Source organism: Chiloscyllium plagiosum, chromosome 17 (assembly GCF_004010195.1).
Source record: "Chiloscyllium plagiosum isolate BGI_BamShark_2017 chromosome 17, ASM401019v2, whole genome shotgun sequence".
Lineage (NCBI taxonomy): Eukaryota > Metazoa > Chordata > Chondrichthyes > Orectolobiformes > Hemiscylliidae > Chiloscyllium > Chiloscyllium plagiosum.
This window is the reverse complement of record NC_057726.1, coordinates 52817373-52844361: the sequence shown is the minus strand read 5'-3', so window position 1 is coordinate 52844361 and position 26989 is coordinate 52817373. Positions and strand designations below refer to the sequence as shown.

The following is a 26989-nucleotide window of genomic DNA, read 5'->3' as shown; positions in this document are numbered from 1 at the left end:
AGATTTACCAGGATGTTGCCTGGTATGGAGAATAGGTCGTACGAGGATAGGTTGAGAGTGCGAGGCCTTTTCTCATTGGAACGGCGAAGGATGAGGGGTGACTTGATAGAGGTTTATAAGATGATCAGAGGAATAGATAGAGTACACAGTCAGAAACTTTTTACCTGGGTACAACAGTGTTACAAGGGGACATAAATTTAAGGTGAAGGGTGGAAGGTATAGGGGGGATATCCGGGGTAGGTTCTTTACCCAGAGAGTGGTGGGGGCATGGAATGCGCTGCCTGTGGGAGTGGCAGAGTCAGAATCATTGGCGACCTTTAAGCGGTAATTGGATAGGTACATGGATGGATGCTTAAGCTAGGGCAAATGTTCGGCACAACATCGTGGGCCGAAGGGCCTGTTCTGTGCTGTATTGTTCTATGTTCATATAATATGCTGTAGATGGTCAAAAACAACAGGTTACAAATATAAGCATTCTGGAAGGTCTGACTGGTAGTGGCACACTTTAGATGAAGTACTTTAAATACAAAATGCTCCAGCACAAAGGAATTTTCGCTGAAAGACTTTACCCACAGTACCTTACTCAGCAACAGAGTCTGGGCAAGCATGTCATTCTTCCATTTCTGGAAGCCAGTCAGAAATTAGCTCTTTTTGGTGACATAAACCTCCACAGTAAAATGGATTTGGCAACTCCAACCAACATTCTCATGAATGCAGCACTACAGCACAGAATAGTCAATAATTTCTCAACTGGAGTGTCACTCACTGTAACGGTTTAAAATTACCAGTGCAAGACTGCTAATTCACCTGAGGGTAATGGCGCATACACTCTTCTGGAGTTGAGGTGAAGGCGCAATGAGCTCTTTTTGAATTAAGGTTCTAATGTAACGGCTCAAAAGCTTCACCCTGCCCAAGAGTGATAAGCTGGGAAGTGTAGAGCTGGAGCTAAGAGTACCACATTCAGAATCTCAATTATTTCAGGGCAGAACAAGGCTCTTCAGACCACTGCAACTGCACTGGTTCAATTATCAACTGCCAACCTCTGCTTTACCCCTACAAAGCATTACAATCCAAAAACAAATCATCTAATGCCCTCCTGAATGCCCCAATGGAATCTGCCTTCACCAATTTTCAAGGCAGTGCATTCCATACCCTAGCTCTTCACTGTTTCTCACATTACCCTTGCTTCATTTGCACATCACTTAAATATACGCCCTCTCTTTATTGGTTCTTTTACAAGTGGAAATAGCCTCACCCTATCTACTCTATCTAGCTCGTTCATGATTTTGAGAACTTCAATCTCCTCTCAGCTTCCTTCTCTCCAGGGAGAACGGTCCTAGCTTCAATCTATCCTCAAAGCTTAATTTTCGAATCACTTCTGCACTCACTGCAATTCATTCACATCTTCCCTTTGATGTGGCACCCACATTTCTACACAATATTCCAGCTGAGGTCTAACAAGTATTTTGCACAAATTTAAGATCACTTTCAACTCCTTGCTATTATATTCTATCCCCATATTAATAAAGCAGTTAATAACACTGCACGCTTTTATTTACTACTCCCTCTACCTGTTCTGCCACCTTTAAATGATCAATACACATATGCACCCAGATCCCTCTGTTCCTGCACCCCCTTTAGAATTGGACTCAATATTTTGTATTTTCTGTCAATGTTCTTCCAACCAAAATGCATCATCTCTCACTGCTCTGCATTATACTTCATGGGCCACCTGTCCACCCATTCCACCGACTTGTCAACGTCCTGTGAGTTCCATGTTATCTTCCTCACAGTTCACAATTCTTCCAAGTTTAGTGTCTTCTGCAAATGTCCCCTGCACACAAAAATCCTGATTATTATTGTATATCAGGAAAAGAAAGGGTCCCAAATACCAATCCCTGGAGAGCTTTCTCAAGACTGCAAAATATCCATTGGTCATCGCTCTGTGTTTTATCACTCAGCCAATTTCACATCCACATTTCTACTGTCCTTTTTATACCACGACCGAGAACATTCCTCACAAGTCTGTTGTGGAGCACTATATCAAAAGCCTTCTGAAAATCTACATAATCGCAAGTGTGACTCTCATCAATGCTTTCTGTTACCTCTTCAAAATCTCCAGCTAGTTAGTTAAACAAGATTTCCCCTCTAGAAATTCATGCCGACATGTTTTTTCCATGTGACTACTGACTCTGCTGTGAATAATTGCTGCCAAAATTTTCCCCATTACGCAAGCTAAATTAACTGGACTGCAATTGCTGGAATTACCTTTACAACCTTTTTTGAACAAGATTGTAATGTTGGTAATTCTCCAGGCTTCTGGTACCTTCCCAGAGTCCAGGAAAGACAAATATCAGGTCCACAATTTCAACCCTCACTTCCTTCAAACTTCTTGGATGTACTTCATCCAGTCAGCATGCCTTGTCAACTTTAACTGCCAACAGTCTATTCAAGGCTACTTCCTCACAAATTTTGATCCCTTCTAATGAAAGAGTTAATTCTTCTGTCATCGCCCTGGGAAGTAACCTCGTCTTTGTTAAGGACAGATGCAAATTATGAATTTAATACCTCAACAATGCCCTTGCCTCCATCTTTAAAATTCTTCAGTAGATATTCTTCACTGACAAAAGCAAAAATTCATCATAAAATCAAAACTTGAGATTCTATCTTCCGATAAAAATATTAAATGACATTCACCTGTTGAAGTGAAGTGCTAGGAGTCATGAAAGCATCTGGAGTCATTAACTTTGGTTTCACATCATTAGAGACAGAAAGAAAGTCTGTAGGAACTGGAAGATCCACTATACGCCGCAAATCATGTTGAGAATCTCTGCTAGATCCCTTTTCAGATGTTGGCCCTTCAACACTCACATCCGTTAAGCGATCTGCAAAAGCTTCAAAAGCCAAATTAAACACAGTATTAGTAATTCCAATAATTTTGAGAACAAAAAGTTCCACAACTTTTGATCCTTCCCAACTTACGGCCTCAACCAAAGAATCATATGTCATCATTGGCAGTGACAGTGAAGTTTTACACACAAGCCTTTTGCAGAATACACAGCCTCCATATGTGACCACTTCCTTAACCAAATTCAAAAGATTGGAGATTGTGCAAAACAATAAAAGGTAATAAAAACAAATTGATATTTTAGGGCATAACACATGGTTAATGTGAAAGTTAGCACACTTAGAACAGATCACTAAATTTGATGAACGAGGTGAGTCAGAGGCAAAGTAAAAGAGGACTTTTTTTGTATCAAACAATATGCTAGATTTCAAACAATTCAAAGAATGCATTGGTAAAATAGGCAGGTCTGAAATTGAGAACGGGATAAATTGCATAGACAATAACTCAACTGTCTTAAATAGAACAAAATAAGTCTCATTCTGGTCAGTAGTGATCAATTAGATAATACTTATAGTCCACTTTCATGTTTAAAGATTTCTTTAAATAAATTTTAGTAATTTTTACATTGATTTGGTTTAACAGTATCAATAATAGATTTATTTGGAAGATTACAGTGAGATATTCCATGTTACATGCTATGCCAAAGAAGTTCTTAAATATTGCATTCAGTAAAGACAGAAAGACAAAAGCATTGTATAACCTAAAAACAACCGGATAAACAATGTTTTCACATGACACCCTGATGAAATTTGAAAGAAGGAATTGAATATAAAACTTACTAAAATCTTCATGGGAGGCAGCAGATGACATTAAAACAGGTTCTTCTGTATTCTGATGTGGTTGGAAATAAATCTGCACGTCCTGAAGTGTTCTAAAACAAAGCAATATTCAAAACATGCTTTGAAGATTAAAGAAACAATTTGTAGCGCTTAACCGTATGCCTGAAATGGCCCTGCAGTCACACTGCATAGTCCATTCAACAGCAGAAGGGACAATGTTCTATTTAATCCAAATAAAATGGAATCTACAATTCCTCGGCAGCAATGTAAAACATAATGACTGACTCTTTAAGAGGAGGATAAAGGAAAAAGACAACTGCCCACCGTAATGTAGCCCAAATGGTATATATCAACCTGCTAACAAGACAATTTCAAACCAATGATGAAAATACCATTTTTACACAGCAAATTTCAAAAGTCCAGGTGTCAAGAAAAAGGGGACCTCTTAAAAATAACCAAGCCTGTCCCATGATGTCAAGTGACCTTATCAAACACAGCAGCCATTAACATTCACACTAGTTTTCAATAATAAAGCACGTCAGTGGAATGGCACCAGCAACCCAAGATTAGAGGGGACAAAACAAAAGTTAATACCAATTTGCAAGTAACTAGAATTAAATTCCATCCTCTGCTTCCTGTCTTATGGTCACAACTGCCACCCATGTTGCAAAAGCAGATGCACTATCATTTCACAGGAGATAAGTCTTCATCCATAACCACTTGATCTTTTTATTTCATCAGGTAATTATTTTACTCAATGCAATTTGTTGCAGAAATAAAACACAAGTATGAGAATTGATGAGTGAGATTCAGTTAGTAACAGGTATTCAAGAGGTTGCATGCATTACTGAATTGTTTTGCAGCGAGATTACTAACAAAGTATAACTCATTGTCACCGTACTTTTAAAATGGCATTTGTTAGAAACAGGACTGAATATTCAAACAGAATGGAATATCACCAGACTATTAACCCAGAAACATGGCAGATGGTGGAATTTGAATTCTTTTAAAAAACCTGGAGTTAATAACCTACTTTTGACCATGAAAGCATTGCGAATTATCAGAAAAAAAAAATCTGGCTCACTAATGTCCTTCAGGGAACGAAATCTGCCATCTTCACCTTACACGTGACTCCAGACCCACAACAATATGGTTGACTCTCAACTGCTTGCACATATAGCCTAGCAAGCCACTCAATTCAAGGGCAGCTATAGAAGGGCAATAAATGCTGGCCTGCCAGCGAAGTGCATATCTCACAAGTGAATTAAAAAAATTCAAGGAAACAGGTTTTATTGCAGTTTACAGAACTTCAATGAGATCAGATCTGAAGCATTAAGCACAGTTTTGGTCTCATTTTAAAAAAAGGAATATATTTGGGGAGGCAGTTACACAGTGAATAGCTGGACTATTTCACTGTGCACTATCTTGGATTGCTTGCACAAATCCCATTGGAGCAGATGATGGAAGTTGAATCGATAACAACGTTTGGAATCAAAAGCTAACCAAATGATTTCCACACAACAGATGTCACAAAATCCATCTTGTTCACTAATGTCCTCAGCAAAGGAAATCGGCCATCCTTCTCTCATCGAACCTACATGCGACTCCAGACCCACAAAGTGCTCACTTCGAATTGCCTTCTGAATGGTTTAGTGGGCCACTTAGTCGTGTCAAACCACAGACTACCTGGCATCAACCTATGCGTTGGGAATAGCAAACACAACTCTTTCAACCCGACAAAGTCTTTCTTACCAACATCTGGATTACTCCCGGTGCTATGAGCTGGTGAGGGCAGGAATAGGAGGGTAGAACAGATGAATGCATGGCTGAGGAGCTGGTGTATGGGAGAAGGATTCATATTTTTGGATCATTGGAATCTCTTTTGGGGTAGACGTGACCTGTACAAGAAGGATGGATTGCACCTAAATTGGAAGGGGACTAATATACTGGCAGGGAGATTTGCTAGAGCTGCTCCGGAGGATTTAAACTAGTAAGGTGGGCGATTGGGACCCAAGGAAATAGTGAGGAAAGAGATCAATCTGAGACTAGTACAGTTGAGAACAGACATGAGTCAAACAGTCAAGGCAGGCAGGGAGAAGGTAGGACTAATAAATTAAACTGCATTTATTTCAAGGCAAGGGGCCTAACAGGAAAGGCAGATGAACTCAGGGCATGGTTATAAAAATGGGACTGGGATATCATAACCATTACAGAAACACGGCTCAGGGATGGACAGGACTGGCAGCTTTATATTCCAGGATACAAATGCTGCAGGAAGGACAGAAAGGGAGGCAAGAGAGGAGGGGGAGTGGCATTTTTGATAAGGGATAGCATTACAGCTGTGCTGAGGGAGAATATTCCTGGAAATACATCCAGGGAAGTTATTTGGTTGGAACTGAGAAATAAGAAAGGGATGATCACCTTATTGGGATTGTATTATAGACCCCCTTATAGTCAGAGGGAAATTGAGAAACAAACTTGTAAGGAGATCTCAGTTATCTGTAAGAATAATAGGGTTGTTATGGTAGGGGATTTTAACTTTCCAAACATAGACTGGGACTGTCGTAGTGTTAAGGGTTGAGATGGAGAGGAATTTGCTAAGTGCGTATAAGAAAATTTTCTGATTCAGTATGTGGGTGCACCTATTACAGAAGGTGCAAAACTTGACCTACTCTTGGGGGAAATAAGGCAGGACAGGTGACTGAGGTGTCAGTGGGGGAGCAGTTTGGGGCCAGCGACCGTAATTCTATTAGATTTAAAAAATAGTGATGGAAAAGGATAGACCAAGATCTAAAAGTTTTAAATTGGAGAAAGGCCAATTTTGACGGTATTAGGCAAGAACTTTCAAAAGTTGATTGGGAGGCAGATGTTCACAGGTAAAAGGATGGCTGCAAAATGGAAAGCCTTCAGAATGGGGCGGCACGGTGGCTCAGTGGTTAGCATTGCTGCCGCACAGCGCCATGAACCAGTGTTCAATTCTCAGCCTCGGGTGACTGCCTGTGTGGTGTTTGCACATTCTCCCCGTGTCTGCATGGGTTTCCTCCAGGTGCTCCAGTTTCCTCCCACATACCAAAGACGTGCAGGTTAGGTGAACTGGCATTGCTAAATTGCCCATAGTGATAGGTGCATTAGTCAGGGGTAAATGTAGGGGAATGAGTCTGGGTGGGTTACTCTTCATTCAGAGGGTCGGTGTGGACTTGTTGGGCCGAAAGGCCTGTTTCCATATTGTAGGGAATCTAATCTAAAAAATAAATGAGATAACGAGAATCCAGAGAAAGTATATTCCTGTTAGGGTGAAAGGAAAGGCTGGTGGGTGTAGGGAATGCTGGATAACTAAAGAAATTGTGGGTTTGGTTAAGAAAAGGAAGGAAGCATATGATAGGTATAGACAGGATAGATCGAGTGAATCCTTAGAAGAGCATAAAGGCAATAGCAGCATACTTCAGAGGGCAATCAGGAGGGCAAAAAGGGGACATGAGGTAGCTTTGGCAAACAGAATTAAGGAGAATCCGATGGGGTTTTTACAGTACATTAAGGACAAAAGGGTAACTAGGGAGAGAATAGGGCCCCTCAAAGATCAGCAAGGCGGCCTCTGTGTTCAGCCGCAGAAAATGGGGGAGATACTATCTGAGTATTTTGCATCAGTATTTACTGTGGAATAAGACATGGAAGATATAGAATGTCGGGAAATAGATGGTGACATCTTGAAAAATGTCCAGATTATAGAGGAGGAAGTGCTGGACATCTTGAAACGCGTAAAGGCGGATAAATCCCCAGGACCTAATCAGGTGTACCCCAGAACACTGTGGGAAGCTAGCAAGAGATTGCTGGGACAATTGGCTGAGATATTTGTATCATTGATACTCACAGGTGAGGTGCCGGAAGACTGAAGGGTGGATAACATGGTGCCACTGTTTAAGGGTGGTAAGGACAAGCCAGGGAACTATAGACCAGTGAGCCTGACGTCAGTGATGGGTAGGTTGTTGGAGGGAATCCTAAGGGACAGGATGTACATGTATTTAGAAAGGCAAGGACTGATCACGGATAGTCATCATGGCTTTGTGCATGGAAAATCATGTCTCACAAACTTGACTGAGTTTTTTCAGGGAGTAACAAAGAGGATAGATGAGGGCAGAGCAGTAGATGTGATCTATATGGACTTCAGTAAGGCGTTTAATAAGGTTCCCCATGGGAGACTGGTTAGCAAGGTTAGATCTCATGGAATACAGGGAGAACTAGCCATTTGGGTACAGAACTGGATCAAAGTAGAAGACAGAGGGTGATTGTGGACGGTAGTTTTTCAGACTGGAGGCCTGTGACCAGTGGAGTGCCACAAGGATTGGCGCTGGGTCCACATCTTTTCGTTATTTATATAAATGATTTGGATGTGAGCATAAGAGGTATAGTTAGTAAGTTTGCAGATAACACCAACATTGGAGGTGTAGTGGCCAGCGAAGAAGATTACCTCAGATTACAACAGGATCTTGATCAGATGGGCCAATGGGCTGTGTAGTGGCAGAGGGAGTTTAATTCAGATAAATGCGAGTTGCTGCATTTTGGGAAAGTAAATCTTAGCAGGACTTAATGGTAAGGTCCTAGGGAGTGTTGCTGAACAAAGAGACTTGGAGTGCAGGTTCATAGCTCCTTGAAAGTGGAGTCACAGGTAGATAGGATAGTGAAGAAGGCGTTTAGTATGCTTTCTTTTACTGGTCAGAGTATTGAGTACAGGAGTTGGGAGGCCATCTTGCGGCAGTACAGGACATTGGTTAGGCCACTGTTGGAATATTGCGTGCAATTCCTATCGGAAGGATGTTGTGAAACTTGATAAGGTTCAGAAAAGATTTACAAGGATGTTGCCAGGGTTGGAGGATTTGAGCTACAGGGAGAGGCTGAACAGGCTGGGGCTGTTTTTCCTGGAGTGTTGGAGGCTGAGGGGTGACGTCATAGAGATTTACAAAATTGTGAGGGGCATGGATAGGGTAAATAGACAAAGTCTCTTCCCTGGGGTCGGGAAGTCCAGAACTGGAGGGCATAGGTTTAGGGTGAGAGGGGAAAGATATAAAAGAGACCCAAGGGGCAACTTTTTCATGCAGAGGGTGGTACGTGTATGGAATGGGCTGCCAGAGGAAGTGGTGGAGGCTGGTACAATTGCAACAATTAAAAGGCATTTGGATGGGTATATGAATAGGAAGGGTTTGGAGGGATATGGGCCAGGTGCTGGCATGTGGGACTAAATTGGGTTGGGATATCTGGTCGGCATGGATGGGTTGGACCAAATGGTCTGTTTTCATGCTGTACATCTCTATGACTTTATGACTCGTATTTCGCAGCTTGTCCCAGAATTAGAAGATCTGACCCACAGACTAATCAAACAACAGTTTGAGTGTCATATTCAAAATCACATCTGACAATGTCGCAAACACCATCAGCACCTTTGGGTGTGGCCTTTAAGGCATTCTGGACCAGTAGAATGTTCTAGGGCTGGCGGCACAGTGGCATACAGTAGAGAGGAAGGTGCCTTGGGAATCCTCACCACTAAGTCACGACCCCATGAGGTTTCTTGGCAGGTCAAATTTGGGCAAGGAGCATCCAAATTATTAACTATTGTCCCATAAAGAAAAGAGCCAAGAGACTATGCCTGCAACATGGGGTGATGGAGCCAATGAGGAAAAACCATTTGACCTCAGCCACACCAATTTACCTTTCAGAGGTGACAGTATCGGTTGGAATCACCACCGCAAAGTCCTATCTTCACATTGAGGATATCTCCATTCCACTGCAGGCACAAGTAAATGCAACAAACTTTGAACAGATCTAGCAACTCATAACTGAGCATCTGTGAGATGCTGTTGACCATCAGCAGCAGTATTGTACTGAACCACAATGTGTAACGTCATGGCTTGGCACATCCCCTTCTTTGCATTGTCATCAAGCTGAGAAACCAACCCTGGTTCAATATAAAATGAAGGAAGGCATGCTAGGAACAGCACAAGGCACAACTAATAGAGGTGTTGACCCATTAAGATGAGAAAGGACCATTTGCAAGCTAAACAGTGTAACAGCATGCAATAAAGAGTAGAAAGCAATCCCTCAACCAATGGATCAGATCTAACTCCCAGTCAGATGAAGCAATTAAACAACAGAAGTGAAAGTTCCAAATGGGGGAACCCCAATTTGTCAGTGCCAAAAGCAAGGCTGAAGTATCTGCATCTATCTGCAGCCAGAAGTGCAAATGGATTACCCTCTTGACCTCCTCCAGGTATGCCTAACATCACAGATACCAGCAATAGAACAATTTAAATTAATCCACATGCTACATTCCCTCTAATATTTATCTTTAGCGTGGATTTCTGAGGTCCACGCATGGCAGCAATTTCTGAAATCACAAGTCAATGTTGGGTATGGTGTCAGCATGCACAACCTTATTGCAGAGTGACAGTTTGCCCGTGCAGCTTACATGGAACATTGTCCACATGATAGCAAGAATGGGTGAAGACAGTGGATTCTGCAAACATTGCCATCTCCTTGACAATGTGGAAATTTGCCCAGGTACACCCTGCATTCAAAAGCAGGACAAATCCAATCCTGTCAATTATGGTTGTCAGTCGACCATCAGTTCAGTGATGTTTGAGATCAACAGTGCTATTAAGCAGCACCTCCAAAGAACAACCTGCTCACTGACACTCAGTGTGAATTTCATCAGGGCCACTCAAATCTTGACCTCATTATAGCTCTGGTCTAAATAAGGACAACAGAGCTGACTTCGAGAGTTGAGATAAGACTGACCACCCTTGACATCAAGACAGTATTCGAATAAGTGTAGCATCATGCAAAATGGAGTCAGTGGGAATCAGGGAAAACTTTCCACTATCACAAGGGAATATTGTTTTTGAACATCAATTATTTCAGTCAAACGACATCACAACAGGAGTGTGTCATCAATGCACCACCTTCAACTGTTGTGTCAATTACCTTGTTTTGAAGACAAGGTCAAAAGTGGCTTCTTTTGCTGATGACTGCACAACATTCAGAACCAAAGATACTGATGAAGTCAGTGTCCAGATGCTGCAAGTCCTGGACAACATTCAAGAACTTGTGCTGCTAAGTGACAAAGTAACATTCATGCCACACAACTGTCAAGCAATGATGAGCCCTAACAAGAGAGAATCTAACTTAGTGTTCAATGGCATTAATCATCACTGAATCTTACATTGAGAACATCTTGGCAGTTGCTATTGACCAGAAACTGAACAGGGCCAGCCATGTGAATACTGCAAACGTGAGAGCATGTCTGACGCTAGGACATCTTCGGTGAGTAACTCACCTCTTATATCTCCAATGCCTGTCTACCACTTACAAGGTACTGAATACTCTCCACTTGCCTTGATCAATGCAATTCCAAAGACACTCAAATGTTGGTTACCATCCAAGACAAAGCAGTCATTCACCACTTTCAACATTCACTCCCTTTAACATTAACACATAGTTGCAGCAGCACTTGAATAACTCACTAAAGAGTTCTCTGACACCACCTCCCAATGAGCTCAACCACCTAGAATGAAAAGGGCAGCAAATGCATCCAGACTTCAACAGCTTGGCACTTGGATAATACAACGGAGGTCAAGGCCCTTAGCTACATCAGAAATATAGATGAGGGTTCACATGTCTGATTACTATTCTGTAACTTCTGCAATAAAGTACAATTCAATGGCACTAGGTGAGAACAGGATTAAATGCAAAGTGCATCCCTAATTCAATGAACAGAAGCTTGTTAAACACACAAGTGGGTTTTAACTTAACCCCAGGAAGCCAACAATAATAACTTTAATCCAATATGAACATTGGAAATAGGAGCTGGAAAAGACAATTCTTGCTCCACCATTCAATAAGACAATGCACGCATATTATATTCCACTTTTTCATCTACTTGTTAGCCTCAATTCCCTTGTCTGACAATAACCTATCAATAGCTATCTTAAAAGTATTCAATGATTGCACTCCACTGCATTTCAAGACAGAGTTTCAAAGTCCTACAATGCTCAGAAAAACATCTGCCCAAAAAGGGCAACATTTAATTTTAAAACAGTACCACCTAGTTCTGGATTCACCCACAAGAGAAAACAATTTCCACAACCCCAGTGTCAAGACCATTCAGGATCTTATATAATTCAACCAAGGCACCACTCACTCTTCTAAATTAGGAGGAAACAATCCCAGTTTATTCAATATAGCCTCACAACACAACCTGCCCATTTCAGCCATCAACTTAGTTAGCCTCCTCTGAACTGCATCCAATGCATTTACATATATTGTAAAGCAACCGTTCTGATAAATTATGACATACGTGTGGAGCAGGGAGGGACTTGAACTAAGACCTTCTCGCCCAGAAGTAAGGAAGTACCAATGTAAGCTTAAATTTAAGTAAACCAGTTGTAATAGTGGGATTTGAACTCCTTCCTTAGGGGATTACACTGGACCTTCAGCCCAGTAACATTAGCACTACATGACCATCTCGCAAATCCAATGCATTCACATCCTTCTTGAAATAAGGAGACCAAAATTGCAGTGTATTCAAGATGTCTCACCAATGCCCTGTATCAGAAACATCCTTACTTTTAGGTACAATTCCTCATAGCAAAAGGATAGCAACCCATTAAGCTTCTTGATATGTGTTGCATCTGTATAGCAACGTTTTGACATGTACTAGAACAACCAAATCCATTTGCACCTAAGAATTCTAAACTGAAGCACAGCATTTCTGTATTTTCATCTTTCATTACCAAATCACCCTTTTGAACAACCTTAATTTTTCCTCCCACTGACCTCCCCAGCTGATGATTTTAGATATTTGTCAGTGAGTAAACAAGAGTCTTTCAATTACTATCGTATATCAATTTAGATCAGTAAGAAAAGGCAACTGGAACAAGATGCTCAAGTGTCTTGTTTCAGTACAAGTCAGTGTATTTAGGGCAAAAGTGGAAAATACAATAAGCCTTCAAAATAACCTGTCAGATCAAAAGGAAGGAGCACTACACCTGTCAAAAATAACTGTTACAATTACATACCTAAGGTGGTAAAACTACTCAATTAATGTTTCCTGCAAAGTTATCATTTCTGAACAGTGTAGATCTGTGTAGTGTTTAAAGCATTTTATTTTCATTACAACAGCAACATAATCAAAAATCATTTCTAATAAACAAACAGCAATTAGATAAAACATTCATTTTGCAGCACTGCAAATGAAGCCACAAATCAGAAACATTATCGGACTGTGGCAATTATTAAGACCATAAGACATAGAATCAGAAATTAGACCATTCAGCCCATCTAGTCTGCTCCACCAATCACGGCTTATAAGTTTCTTGACCCCATTCTCCTATTTTCTCCCTGTCATCCTTGATCTCCTTGGCAATCAGAAACCTATCTATCTCAGTCTTTAATATATTCAATGACTTGACCTCCACAGTCTTCTGTGGCAGTGAATACCATAGATATACCATCCTCTGGCTGAAAAGGTTTTTCAGCATCTCCGTTCTGAAATGTCTTCCTTAAGGCTATGCCCTCGGGTAATAGTCTCTCCTAACAATGGAAATATCTTCCCAACATCTACTCTGTCCAGGCCAGTCAATATTCTGTATGTTTCAATTAGACCCCACCTTTATCCTTCTAAGCTCCATCAAGTATTGGATCCAGAATGCTCAAACATTCCTCATATGTTAATGTCCAAAGTGAAAAGCTATAGTCCCAACATAGCCTTGCGGAACACCACTTGTCACCGGCTGCCATCCTGATAAGGACCCTTTCATCACCTTTCTCTGCTTTCTGCAGACAGCCAAGCTTCTATCCAAGGTAGCAATTGGCCTCTGATACCATGGGCCCTTAGCTTACTCAGTAGCCTCCTGTGAAGCACTTTGTCAAAGCCCTTCTTGAAGTCCAGCTAGATAACACCCATTGGCTCTCCTTGGTCTAACCTGCTTGTTATTTCCTCAAAGAATTCTAGCAGATTTGTCAGGCATGACGTCCCCTTGATGAAACCATGCTGACTTTGCCCTAGTTTACCATAAACTTCCAAGTATTCAGAAATCTCATCCTTCACAATGGATTCTAGGATCTTACCCACGACCGAGGTTAGGCTAATCGTTTTGTAATTTCCCTTCTTTTGCCTTACTCCCTTTTTAAACAGGGGTGACACATTTACAATTTTCCAGTCATCTGGAACCCTCCCTGACTTTAGCGATTCCTGAAAAATCACCACTAATACCTCCACTATCTCTTCAGATATATCCCTTGGAACTCTGGGTTACAGTCCATCTAGTTCAGCTGATTTACCCACTTTCAGGCCATTCAGTTTTTCTAGCACCTTCTCATTTGTGATATTCCGCTCTGCCCCTCACTCTCTTGAATTTTTGGGATATTACTCGTGTCTTCCACCGTGAAGAGTGACGCGAAGTAATTTTTCAATTCCTCAGCCATTTCCATGTTCCCCACTACTATCAGTCCTGCATCATTTTCCAGCAGCCCAATGTCCACTTTGCCTCTCTTTTGCCCTTTATATATCAAAAGAGGTTTTTACAGTCTTCCTTTATATTATTGGCGAGCTTACCCTCAGATTTAATCTTCTCCCTCCTTATTTCTTTTTTTGTTGCCCTCTGTTCATCTTTGTAAGTTTCCCAATCCTCTGGTTTCGCTCTCACCTTCACTACTTTATATGCTTTCTCTTTTACTTTTATACTCTTCCTGACTTCCCTAGTCAGACATGGTTGCCTCACACTCCCTGTACCATGTTTCTTTTTCCTTGGAACGACTCTCTATTGCATCTCCTGAATTACTCCCAGAAACTCCTGCCCTTGCTGTCTGACTGTCTTTCCTGCTAGGCTCCTTTCCTAGTCAATTCTACCCAGCTCCACCCTCATGCCTGGGTAGTTGCCTTTATTCAGCTGTAATAATGTTACCTCTGATTCTATCTTCTCTCTCTCAAATTGAAGAGTAAATTCAATCATATTATGATCACTGGCTACTAATAGTTCCTTCACCTTAAGCTCCCTTATCAAGTCTGTCTCATTGCACAACAGTAAATCCAATATTGCCTGTTAGCTAGTGGTTCCTCAAGCTGCTCCAAAAAGCCACGTTATAGACATTCCACAAATTCCTTTTTGTGCAATCCACTACCAACCTGATTTTCCCAGTCAACCTACATATCCCCCATGATTACTGTAACTTTGCCTTTCCTACACATCTTTTCTATTTTCTGGTATATCTTGCACCCCAGCTCCTGACTACTGTTTGACTACTGAGTCCAACTATAGTTTTTTTTTTCATCTTTGTGATTCCTCAATTCTGAAAATGTGTTGCTGGAAAGGCGCAGCAGGTCAGGCAGCATCCAGGGAACAGGAGAATCGACGTTTCGGGCATAAGACCTTCTTCAGGAAATTCTACCCACACAGATTCTATACCATCTGATCCTACTTTGTTTCTTAGAATTGATTTAAGTTCATTTCTTATTAATAAGGCAACACCACCCATTCTACCCACCTACCTATCATTTTGATAGAACGTATGTTCTTGAATATTCAGCTCCCATTCCTGATCCCCTTGCAGCTACATCTCCGTGATGCCCATACCTTCATATCTGCCAATTTCAACCTGCGCCACAAGCTTATTCCTTATACTGCATGCATTCAGATATAACACCTTCAGTCGTATATTAACCGACCCTCTTCTCATTGTCATTCATTTGTCCAATATGCTTGAAGTTTGATTGCTAACCTTTTCCAAGAACTCTGTCTTATTTGTGTCTTAGCTAGAGATTTTAAATAACTTCTCCTGAGCTCTGCACTCTTAGCTCGTCCATAATCAGCCAAAGGTGAGGAGGACCAGTTATGCTTAAGTATTAATGTATTTCTCACAGCGTAATGAGCTGGGGAATAGTAGTCTATCACATGCAAAATTGCAAACAAAAATTTATTCCAGATTATAACTTCAGTAATGAAACATGCAACCAACATCCAAGCAACTTCAAGGACAACTCTTTCTGCATAATTTTTCAAAAGCACTTGCAACTTTTAAAAAAAGTTAAGAGTGATTAGTACACTACATAAACTAGTTTTGGACATAAATATACACATCTATCTGAAATACAAGACAGTGATATGTACACAAAATAGTCAGAAAGCTGCCAGTAAGCTCAGAGAAATCTTAACTGTATCACTTACTTGGTGTGCACACAGTACAGTTTTAGCTGTACTATTGAAGATTCAACAAGGCCAGGAGTTCCTTCTGACAAGAAAAAGTTAAATATCATCAGAAATCATGCTTGATAGGAAGAACACCTCTGCACTTAGAGTAAGGAGGTTATAAAAATGCAATCCACTCTCCACAAGCCAGAGACAAAGCATTCCAAATAAAGAGCCATGTCAGTTTTCTGTAGAGCAATCAGTTAGTTCCATGCCTCCTTAAAACAGTTGGAATTTTAGAACCGGGTTTTGACGTATTCAGATTTAGGAGTGTGCACTTCCATTTGTACTTGGCCAATTGCCAAGTGCTAGGTTACAAAAATAAAAAGGAGTGTATGACAACTTAACCGCCATAAAAGATCAGTTACGTGGAGAGATCTGTAACTTAAGGGACAAGGAGCTTAAAACATTATGAGACAAATAGCAACATTTCAGATTTCAAATTAATTTTAAATACATTCATAAACACAACAGCAGTAGTGACAGATAATATTGACCTGAGAACATATTGACATATTCAGAACTGGGTGAGGGATGAGATTTTCACAAAAGTATTATGAGTCATTAATTTGCTATGTATAAGTTAACTTTAGTGATCTTGCAATTTCAGTAAAAATTAATGTACTATTAACAAAAAAAAAGTGTCCTTGTTTTTGCTCCCAGTGATCAAGTCTCTAAACATAAATCAATTCCTAGGTGATGAATACTCTCCAAGGACAGGCAAAATTAACACTAGTGGAAACACAACAACTGACTCAACAGCAACACCAACAGCATCTGAGTTCCACCTGACTGCTTGTTTTACCACCTTCAGGACACATTCTAGGCAGATCATAACTCAATGGTAAAACATGTGTTCAAACCCAGAATGTATCTGGTCACTTATTATGATATTAGGGAGGCAACAGCCTAATGGTTAATCCAGAGATCCAGTATTGGGGACCCAGGTTCAAATCCCACGATGGCAGATAGTAGAATGTGACTACAATAGAAGTTTGGAAATAAGGAGTCTACTGATGACCATGAAACCATTGTAAGGAAAAAAACTCATGGTTCAGTAATGCTCTTTAGGAGAGAAATCTGCTATCTTTACCTGGTCTGGCCAACATGTGACTCCAGACCCACAATAATGTAATTAACGCTTAACTACTCTCTGGGCAATAAATGCTGAGCTAATCAGCAACATCCTCATCGTATGAATGAATGAATTAATAAAACAAAAGAACTAAGACATTATACACACTAAAAATGAACTGTACAAACATGGCATCTTAAAGTGTACCATTAATTGTTTTGCTGACCTGCATTTAAAGTGTCACTTTCCTCCTCAGCTGACAGAACCTCGATATGCCTTGGGCGACACCTACTGACATCCTGGATGCCAAAGCTAAGTACTGGGTGAGTCAGCAAAAACTCAGATATGGAGACAAAATGGGCTTTGCCTTCATCCTGGTTCTGATGTAGCTCCATCACATATAACACCTGCAACAGTCCAACAGTTACTTGCATACACAGGTCCATTCAATTTAAACAATATGGCTACCCATATAGTAGGAAAAATTATCCAAAAACAGAACCTTAAATTTTTATAGAACCTTAAACATCCCAAATAGTTTCGGGGCAAAAAGTCAAACAACAGAAAAGGAAGGAATGCTGTCAAATTTAATGCTGAAGACAGAGATTTTAAGGTGCCAGGTCATTAGACGGACAAGTGCATGCAGTGCTAGAATGAGACTAATAAAACAGGGATGCAAAGAATACAAAGGCAACCTGGGTTGGAAGAATAGTGGGTTCATACTCGCATGCAGGGCTGAAAACTGTATCGATGCAGAGAGAGCCAAAGCCATGTGCAAAGTTCTTAAATAATAGTAAAGCACAGAGGACACAATGGAGATCAGCAAGGGCAATGGCAATAAAGGAGCAGGATTTCATGCAAGACAACGGTGAAATTCTGAACAAGTCCTAGAAATAGCGGGTTTTGAGAAGATTTGTAGCTCAGGTTGGCGTTCTGGATGTAGGTTTGTTCGCTGAGCTGGAAGGTTAATTTTCAGACGTTTCGTCACCATACTAGGTAGCATTTTCAGTGAGCCTCTGGATGAAGCATTGCTGATGATTCTTGCTTTCTATTTATATGTTTGGGTTTCTTTGGGTTGGTGATGCCATTGCCTATTCTTTTTCTCAAGAGGTGTAAATGGGGTCCAAGTCAATGTGTTTGTTGATAGAGTTCTGGTTGGAATGCCATGCTTCTAGAATTTCTTGTGCAGCTAAAACACTTAGTAGAAGACTCATGCCACTCCATCCACTCCACCCAAGAATTCCTGAAGACCAGTAAGACACTGAGCTAGAAGAGGATGAAATAATGGTCTCCTTTGATGTAACATTTCTGTTCACATCAATCAACATCAATCTAGCCAAGGAAACACTGACATACACCAAACACCACCAACTTCATCAGCAAGGACAGTATCGTCAAGCTAGTGAACCTATTCCTTACCACCCACTTCATTTTCAACAACAAAACCTACAGACAAACCAACGGAACACTCATGGGATCTCCAATATCAGGGTTCTTAGCAAAGGCAGTAATGCAGAGACTCGAACAAACAGCTCTGCCAACCATCCAACCCAAGCTTTGGGTCCGCTACATCCCTTACTGGCATAAAATTCACTAAAGAGGAGGGAAACAACAACAAACAGCCATTCCTAGATGTCACCGTAGAGCGAACAGCCAATAGGGAACTTCAAACTAGCATCTACAGGAAAACAACACATACGGACCAAATATTGAACTACAGAAGCAACCATCCCCACATCCGCAAACGAAGCTGCATCAGAACATTATTTTAACGAGCCATCCCACACTGCAGCACATAGGAACTATGCAGAGCAGAGGAAAATCACCTAAACAATGTATTCAAAAAGAATGGGTACCCAATTAACACAGTCTGCCGATTTCTCAGCAACAAACCCAAACAAGCAGACAAAACACGTCCAGAAACCTTAGCTACTCTCCCCTACATCAAAGACATCTCAGAAATGACTGCCAGACTACTCAGACCCCTTCGCATCATGGTAGCCCACAAACCCACCACCACACTAAAACAACAGCTAATGGACTTGAAAGACCCTTTACAGACAACAAGCAAAACTAATGTCATTTACAAAATACCATGCAAGAACTGTAACAAACACTACATCGGACAAACAGTCAGAAGACCAGCCATGAGGATACATGAACATCAACTAGTCACAAAACGACATGATCCTCTCTCACTAGTATCCTTACACACAGATAAGGAAGGACACCACTTCGACTGGGACAACACATCCATCCTAGAACAAGCCAAACAGAGACATGCATGAGAATTCCTAGAAGCATGGCATTCCAACTGGGACTCTATCAACAAACACATTCACTTGAACTCCGTTTTGAGAAAAAGTACCGGAAATGACATCCCCACAGGAAATGACATCATCAACCCGAAGAAACCCAAAACATATAAATAGAAAGCAGGAATCATCAGCAATGCTTCGTCCGGAGACTCACTGAAGATGTTACCTAGTATGGTGACGAAACATCTGAAAGTTAACCTTCCAGCTCAGCGAACAAACCTACATCCACATGTTCTGGAAATGTACAAGATACAAGGCCAAGAAGGAAGCAGAGATGGAGAACAGAATAACAGACAGGATGTGATATTTTTCAGGGTGAAATCTGATAGCTTCGGTTTTAGTGATATTTTGAGGTGATAAGGATTTTCACGTATAATACCAGCTTTAAACTATTTACCTAGCTTTTAGCAGTAAAGTGCAAGCTACGGACTATAGAGGATACAAGATCTGGTTACTGCAGTAGTGAATTGCACCAAGAAAAACATTTAGTTGAAGAGATCTGAACACAGAAAGATGTCAGCAGAGTTAAAAGCCAGAAGGACAGATTAGGCCAAGGACAATGGCCGGATATTCTACTGGCCATAGACTTGTTAATCAGTCATTGTCATAGAAATCTACAGCTCAGAAAAAGGCCATTCTGCTCTTCAAGTACAACCATCTAACCATTTCCAGCATACTCAGTTTGGTTCTATCGAAATATTTCCAAAATGTTGAGAGTGTTTCTACCCCTCACACCCTTAAAGGCAGGGAGTTTCAGATTCCCACCACCCTCTGGGTTTTTAAAAAAATTCCTTTTCTTGAAATCTCTTGCCTGTTACCTTAAATTCACTCCATCTGCTCACTGATCCCTCCACCAAGGGTAAAACTTTCTTCCTGTCTATGCCCATTATATTTAATCACATTCCCCCTTCAGTCTCCTCTGCTCTGGGAAAACAACCCTAGGTCTTTCTAATCTATCACCATAACTAAAACACTCCAGCCCATGAAACATCCTGGATAATCTCTGCACCCTCTCCAATGTAATGTGAATTTCAGAACTGCACACAATACTCAAGTGGTGGCTTAAACAACCTTCCCAAGTGCTTCCCAGACTCCTACCATTCATCACATATTCCCTTATCTTGTTTGCCGTGCCCAAGTGCATTACTTCACAGTTAGCTGGATTGAATTGCATTTGCCACAAACGAGTCCATCTCAACAGGCTATCTATATCCTCCTGCAAACTAAGGCCCTCCTCCTCACTATTTACCACCCTACCAATCATCATATTATCTGCATAATTACTGATCAACGCTCTTACATTCAAGTCTAAATTGAACAAACAGCAACACTGATCCCTGCAGAATCCCACAGGACACAGGCATCCGGTCACAAAAACACTGTGCGACCAACACCCTCCACTTCCAACCACACAATCAATTTGCCAAATTCCCTTGAACCTTAAAGGCTTTCAGTTTTGCTATTAATCTTCCACACGGGACCTTATTAAAAGCAAATGTTGGTGTAGATTGGAATAACACATGGAGATTCTGCGGAATCCCAATCATAGTGCACTCCAAAGGAGTTGATCAGGAAATTGAATTTTCTGCCAGCCAATTCTGATATCCTGGAACACTCCAAATGTCTCCATTTAAATCAGAGACTTCAGATGGTTTCAATGTAATTAAATAACAGTTACTCAGGAAAAGTTAGATTATTAAATGCATTGTCTAACTCCTAAGTATTACAATGAAATCATAATTACCCACATACCCCAAACTTCACCTCCTCCAGACTACCTTCATCCATCCTTACAACTCGACCAAATCCACCTCGATCTGCCTTAAACACTGCATTACTTACCTTACCACCTTGCACTCTAAAACGTGGCACCATAACATCCTCCATACTCAAATGGAACTGAACAACTGACCCAGCTATTACTCTTTCCAACTATATCCTACTTCATTATCAATCTGGTAGTCAGTTGACCTAGCACCCTAATATCATACCTGCCTCATGTATCTTCGGTTTGACAGCAGCTGTCAAAGCATTTGTCACGACCTTAAGTTTCAGAATACAGCAGGTGACTGTTGTGAAAAGGGAATATGGTTTGCCTTCTTCTGACAGTTGTGCACTATGAAAAACTGTCGAATTGAAATTACTGTAAGAAATACTGAATCTCCTGGTTGAAATATGAGCTCCCTAAGAAGGGAGATAATGAGTGGCAATTTGTACAATTACCACTCCTCAAAAAAAAAAATCAGGCCCTTTTTCAGAGACCAAAGTTAAGAGGAAATTACATCCTGAGGAAGAAACTGAGTAAACAGGTAATGGAGCTCAAAAGATTAATGAGCAGAATTTGGATAGGTGAAAGAAAGAGAAATTGGCCAAAATTAGACATTTCACAACAATGGAAGATGTAGCAGAAGCAATCAAGCTCAGCATCTTAATCCTCATGGTCAACATGTCTACAAGTTGCTGAAATTCATGAACAAAATCAACAGTGACGTAAATGCACAATTTAAAAAATACTACTCAAAATAAGGAGGGAAAAATCTCAAACCATTTTGCATTCATGTCATTTCACATCTATCCTGTAAAACAAACCATCACGACGAAACTACTACTGACAGGAGCATTTTGCATGAAATCATAAATCTTGCAAATAAAGCCCAAAATGTACAATCATTTTACGTGTACTAGTCTTAGCTTTTACTCTGTATATATTTACTACTACAAACAGTACAGGTCATTCTGCTATAATGTGAGTTTCGTCAGCGCGAATTGGCTACAATATGATTGACAAATCGTGGACGTTGTTTGGATAACATGAACTTTCTATTGAATTGGCATAGCAATTTTCTATTAGCAGTCTTCTACAGGTGATTTTCTAAAGCAGTTTTCCATAGTGTGATTTTCTATAGCGTGAGGTTGCAGACAAATACAACTGTCACATTATAACAGAACTACCTGTACCTGCTTCTATTTTTGTGGGTCCAATGAGAATACTTTAAACATCCACTCCCTTCGTGACTGGTACACAGCACCATTTGTGCAGCACCATCAGATGTACTGCAGCAACTCAGCCAGATATTTCCGGCCCAAAAACCTCTATAGCTAGAAGGGGTAGCAAGTACATGGAAGTATAGCACATGCAAGTTGGTTCCCAAACTATATCACAGTGATTTGGAATAATGTTACTGCTTCATCAACGTCACATCATCCATACCTTGGGATCCCTGATATATACAATTGAGTGCATCGACATCACATCATCTGCAATAGCTCAAAAGCATGGCTGACCATTAACTTCACCGGGGCAATTTGATTTGTTTACACTTCCTTTTTTGCTCTCCACCTTATATTCTTGCACCAACTGAGGTGGGTATGGCCATCTCTCTTGTAATTAAAATTTAGAGCTAGAAACAAAACACAAGAGATTTGAAGTCACTTACTTTTCTCTGTACATCACTGAGGATGAGGTATTCTGCAGATAGATCCAGACTGGCTTTCAGACTTGGGTACACATTGGTATTAAAAGGGTCAGGCATAAACCTAAATATTAAAAAAACACAGGAACTGTAAATGTGGATCAAAAATCAACAAATTGAAGCACGTGATCCCAAATTACCAAAGTGGAAGTACACACAACTCAAGAGAACTGGAGAAAATTGAAGTAAAAGTTCTATTGCTTAAACTTTATACAAGGTATGGTTCAATTGGTACACTGAACCTATGACAAATAAAATCATAGATCATATAATCCCTACAGTACCGAAGCAGGTCATTCGGCCCATCAAGTCCATGCCAATCCTTCAAATAGCATCCCACCCAGACCCATTACCCCAATTCTATCCCTGTATTCCCGATTTTATCTTGGCTAACCCACGTAGCCTGCACATACAGTCATAAACTCACAGAGATGTATAGCATGGAAACAGACCCTTCGGTCCAACCTGTCCATGCCAATCAGATATCCCAACCCAATCTAGTCCCACCTGCCAGCCCGCAGCCCATATCCCTCCTAACCCTTCCAATTCATATACCCATCCAAATGCCTCTTAAATGTTGCAATTATACCAGCCTCCATCACTTCCTCTGGCAGCTCATTCCATACATGCACCACCCTCTGCGTGAAAACGTTGCCCCTTAGGTCTCTTTTATATCTTTCCCCTCTCACCCTAAACCTATGCCCTCTAGTTCTGGACTCCCCCACCTCCGGGAAAAGACTCTGTCTATTTATCCTATACATGCCCCTCATGATTTTGTAAACCTCTATAAGGTCACCCCTCAGCCTCCGACGCTCCAGGGAAAACAGCCCCAGCCTGTTCAGCCTCTCCCTAAAGCTCAAATCCTCCAACCCTGGCAACAAACATCCTTGTAAATCTTTTTTGAACCCTTTCAAGTTTCACAACATCTTTCCGATAGGAAGGAGACTAGAATTGCACACAATATTCCAACAGTGGCCTAACCAATGTCCTGTACTCAATACTCTGACCAATAAAGGAAAGCACACCGAACGCCTTCTTCACTATCCTATCTACCTGCGACTCCACTTTCAAGGAGCTATGAACCTGCACTCCAAGGCCTCTTTGTTCAGCAACACTCCCTAGGACCTTACCATTAAGACGTATAAATCCTGCTAAGATTTACTTTCCTAAAATGCAGCACCTTGTATTTATCTAAATTAAACTCCATCTGCCACTTCTCAGCCCATTGGCCCATCTGGTCAAGATCCTGTTGTAATCTGAGGTAACCTTCTTCGCTGTCCACTACACCTCCAATTCTGGTGTCATCTGCAAACTTACTAACTGTACATCTTATGCTCACATCCAAATCATTTATGTAAGTGACAAATCTTTGGATAAAGATGAAATTAAGGAATGTAAGATTCAATTAGCACCCAATGCATCTAGTTATCAATTCTGACCCACTCACATAAAAGCAGAAACATTTTAATTATTTATAAATATTAAAGCAATTGTTTTGATTTATTCAAGAGCATTCCAATAAAGACATACACGTTTTTAGGACAGATTCACCCAGTAAGCATTTACTGGGTAAGTTTTTACTGTGTAGAAAGAAATGAGGGAAAGGGAACTCAGGTAAATAAATACTGATGTTTTGAAAAAAACTCATTACAGAAGAGAACGTAATAAAACATAAAAGTGGATAAATCTCCAGGACTTGATCTAGCATATGCCAGGACATTGTGGGAAGTTAGGAAATTCTGGGTCCCCTAGCATAAATATTTGTTATCATCTTTAACTGAGATGTCAGATGACTGGAGAGTGGTTAACATTCTACCTTTATTTAAGAAGAGATCCTACGAGAATACCTGTGAATCTGACTTTGGTGGTGAATAAGTTTTTGGAGGTGATTCTGAAAGGTAGGTCTTCCATGAATTTGGAAAGGCAAAGAATGATTACGGATGAATTTGTGTGAAGGAAACGGTCACACAAACTTGATTGAGTTTCTTTCAGGAAATAACCAAGAAGATTGATGAGGACAGAGTGGTAGACATTGTTTACTTGGACTTTAGCAAAGCCTTTGATAAGGGTCCGCATAGTTGACTATTTGTAAAATTACATCACATGGGATCCAAGGTGAGCTTGCCAACTAGATGCAAAATTGGTTTAACAGGCCGGAAACAGATTGATGGTGGAGAGTTGTTTTTCCAACCGGAGGCTTGTTGCCTGCAGTATTCCACAGAGATCGGTACTGGGTCCGCCTTTGCTTGTCATTATACAAACAATTTAAATGAGAATACACAAGGCATGGTTAGTAAGTTTGCGAATGACACCAAATTTGGTGGTTTAGTGGACAGTAAAGTTGGTAATGTAAGATTACAAAGAGATCTTGATCAATTGGATCAATGGGCTAAGGAGTGGCAGATGTTTATTTTGGACAAATGCAAGTCATTGCATTTTGGTAAAACAAACAAGGGAAGGATTTATTCAATTAAAAGTTGGGCTTTGGGTAAATGTTGCAGAACATGGAGATCTAAGGGTGCAAGTACACAATTCTTTGAAGTTTGCGTCAAATATAGACAGGGTAATTAGTTATGTTTAGCATGCTTGCCTTCATTGCTCAGACCATTGAGTTTAGCAGTTGGGATGTCATGTTAAGGTTGTACATGACGTTGGTGAGATCTCTTCCAGAGTACTGCGTCCAGTTCTAGTTGCCCTGTTATAGGAAGGATTAACCTGGAGAGGGTTCAAAAGAGATTTACCAGGATGCTGCCAGGAAAGGAAGGTTTGAGTTATAAGGACAGGATAGTTGGGTTGGCACATTTTTCACTGTAACATTGGAGGTGAAAGGGTGATCTTATAGAATTTTGTAAAATCATGAAAGGTGTAGGTAAGGTGAGTAGGTGTCTTTTGCCTAGGGGATTTCGAGACATGGGGATATATGGCATATGGAAGAGAAAGATTAAAAAAAGGCATGAGAGTTTTTTTTAAAAAACACAGATGGTGGTTCGTGTGAGGAATGAACTTCCAGAGAAAGTGGTGGATGTGGGTACAGATAAACATTTAAAAGACATTTTGATAAGTACAAGAAGAAGAAATGTTTGAAGCATAGGCTGTTATGATTGGTTTAGTTTGGGATTGTGGTCAGCATGGACTGGTTGGACTGAACGGTTTGTTAACATGCTGTATGACTCTATGACTAGGCAGTACAGTCAAAGCTACAGGAACAAAAGGTGCAACAAGAAGAGAATCCTGAACACAGTCTGGCTCTCAAGCATTTAAATGACTCCAGGTGCCACCAATTACAGCATTTAGCACTGCAAAATGGAACTTCTCACTAATCAGATGGACAGTAGCTACAGCAAATTAAACTTACGTCAGGGAACAAAATCGCAAAATAATATCAGAACTTTTAAAAAAAAAATGGCATCAACATTTCAAAGGATTGAAGTCATATATTACAAACTGTCCAATTTAGCACAAGGGACACATTAACCTTAACACAGCTTAAAAACAGAAGAGATTTTAGTTCAAGACCAAAAAACATGGCCTGTACTTCAGCAGTTATATTTGAATTAGTTTTTGCACCTGATGGTCTGTAAACAAGTCCATGACACTGTACACCACATCTTCAGCTCCCTATTCTGATCTGCTCCAGTGATAAGGAAACGCCAGAAAGGGACACTATAGAACAGAGACAAAATAAGTAATTAACAGGAGATCAAACTTGAATTAGCATGGATCAACGTTAAAAAAGAAACTTACACCTATATAGCACTAACATGATCTCTCTCATAACCTCAAAATGTTTTGCCATCAAATATTTATTGAAACAAGGTTATTTGTGACATGTCATAAAATTATTTCGATTCAGAGATCATCTTGCTATGTTTTGTTCTTCTCAATCATCTCTCATTAGAAGCTAACTGCATCACCAAATACAACGTCTGGTCTTTCTAGCTTTATGCTAAAGAAAAGAAACCATTCAATGTTTGCAGCCCAGTGTTCAAGGCTAAAATACCTTGGGGCACTGAGTTCCATTTTAAAAAATAGTAATTTCCTTAGGTTTGTTTTGCTAGATTTTAGTCTCCAATAACAGATTTGATTTGCATGAAGGAAGCTGGGCAATAAAATCTTAAAACCTAGAGGGAAGGGAAAAGAAAATTAGCAAAATAACTTCTCAAGGCACCATCTCAACAAAAAAAAACTTCTCTCAAGGTTACT

The 26989-nt window shown here is 40.5% G+C and overlaps 1 protein-coding gene across 4 annotated transcripts in view; it reads right to left on the bottom strand.

Moving 5' to 3' along the window:
• edc4 (enhancer of mRNA decapping 4) overlaps positions 1-26989 on the bottom strand; it is a 115347-nt gene that overhangs the window by 62676 nt on the left and 25682 nt on the right. For all 4 annotated transcript variants that reach the window (XM_043707093.1, XM_043707095.1, XM_043707094.1 and 1 more), the window contains exons 10-15: positions 26354-26449; positions 22751-22850; positions 17222-17402; positions 15900-15963; positions 3688-3779; positions 2698-2894 (exon numbers count right to left, since the gene is read on the bottom strand). In XM_043707093.1, coding sequence (XP_043563028.1) covers positions 2698-2894; positions 3688-3779; positions 15900-15963; positions 17222-17402; positions 22751-22850; positions 26354-26449 — 730 coding nt within the window. The remainder of the gene's footprint in view (positions 1-2697; positions 2895-3687; positions 3780-15899; positions 15964-17221; positions 17403-22750; positions 22851-26353; positions 26450-26989) is intronic.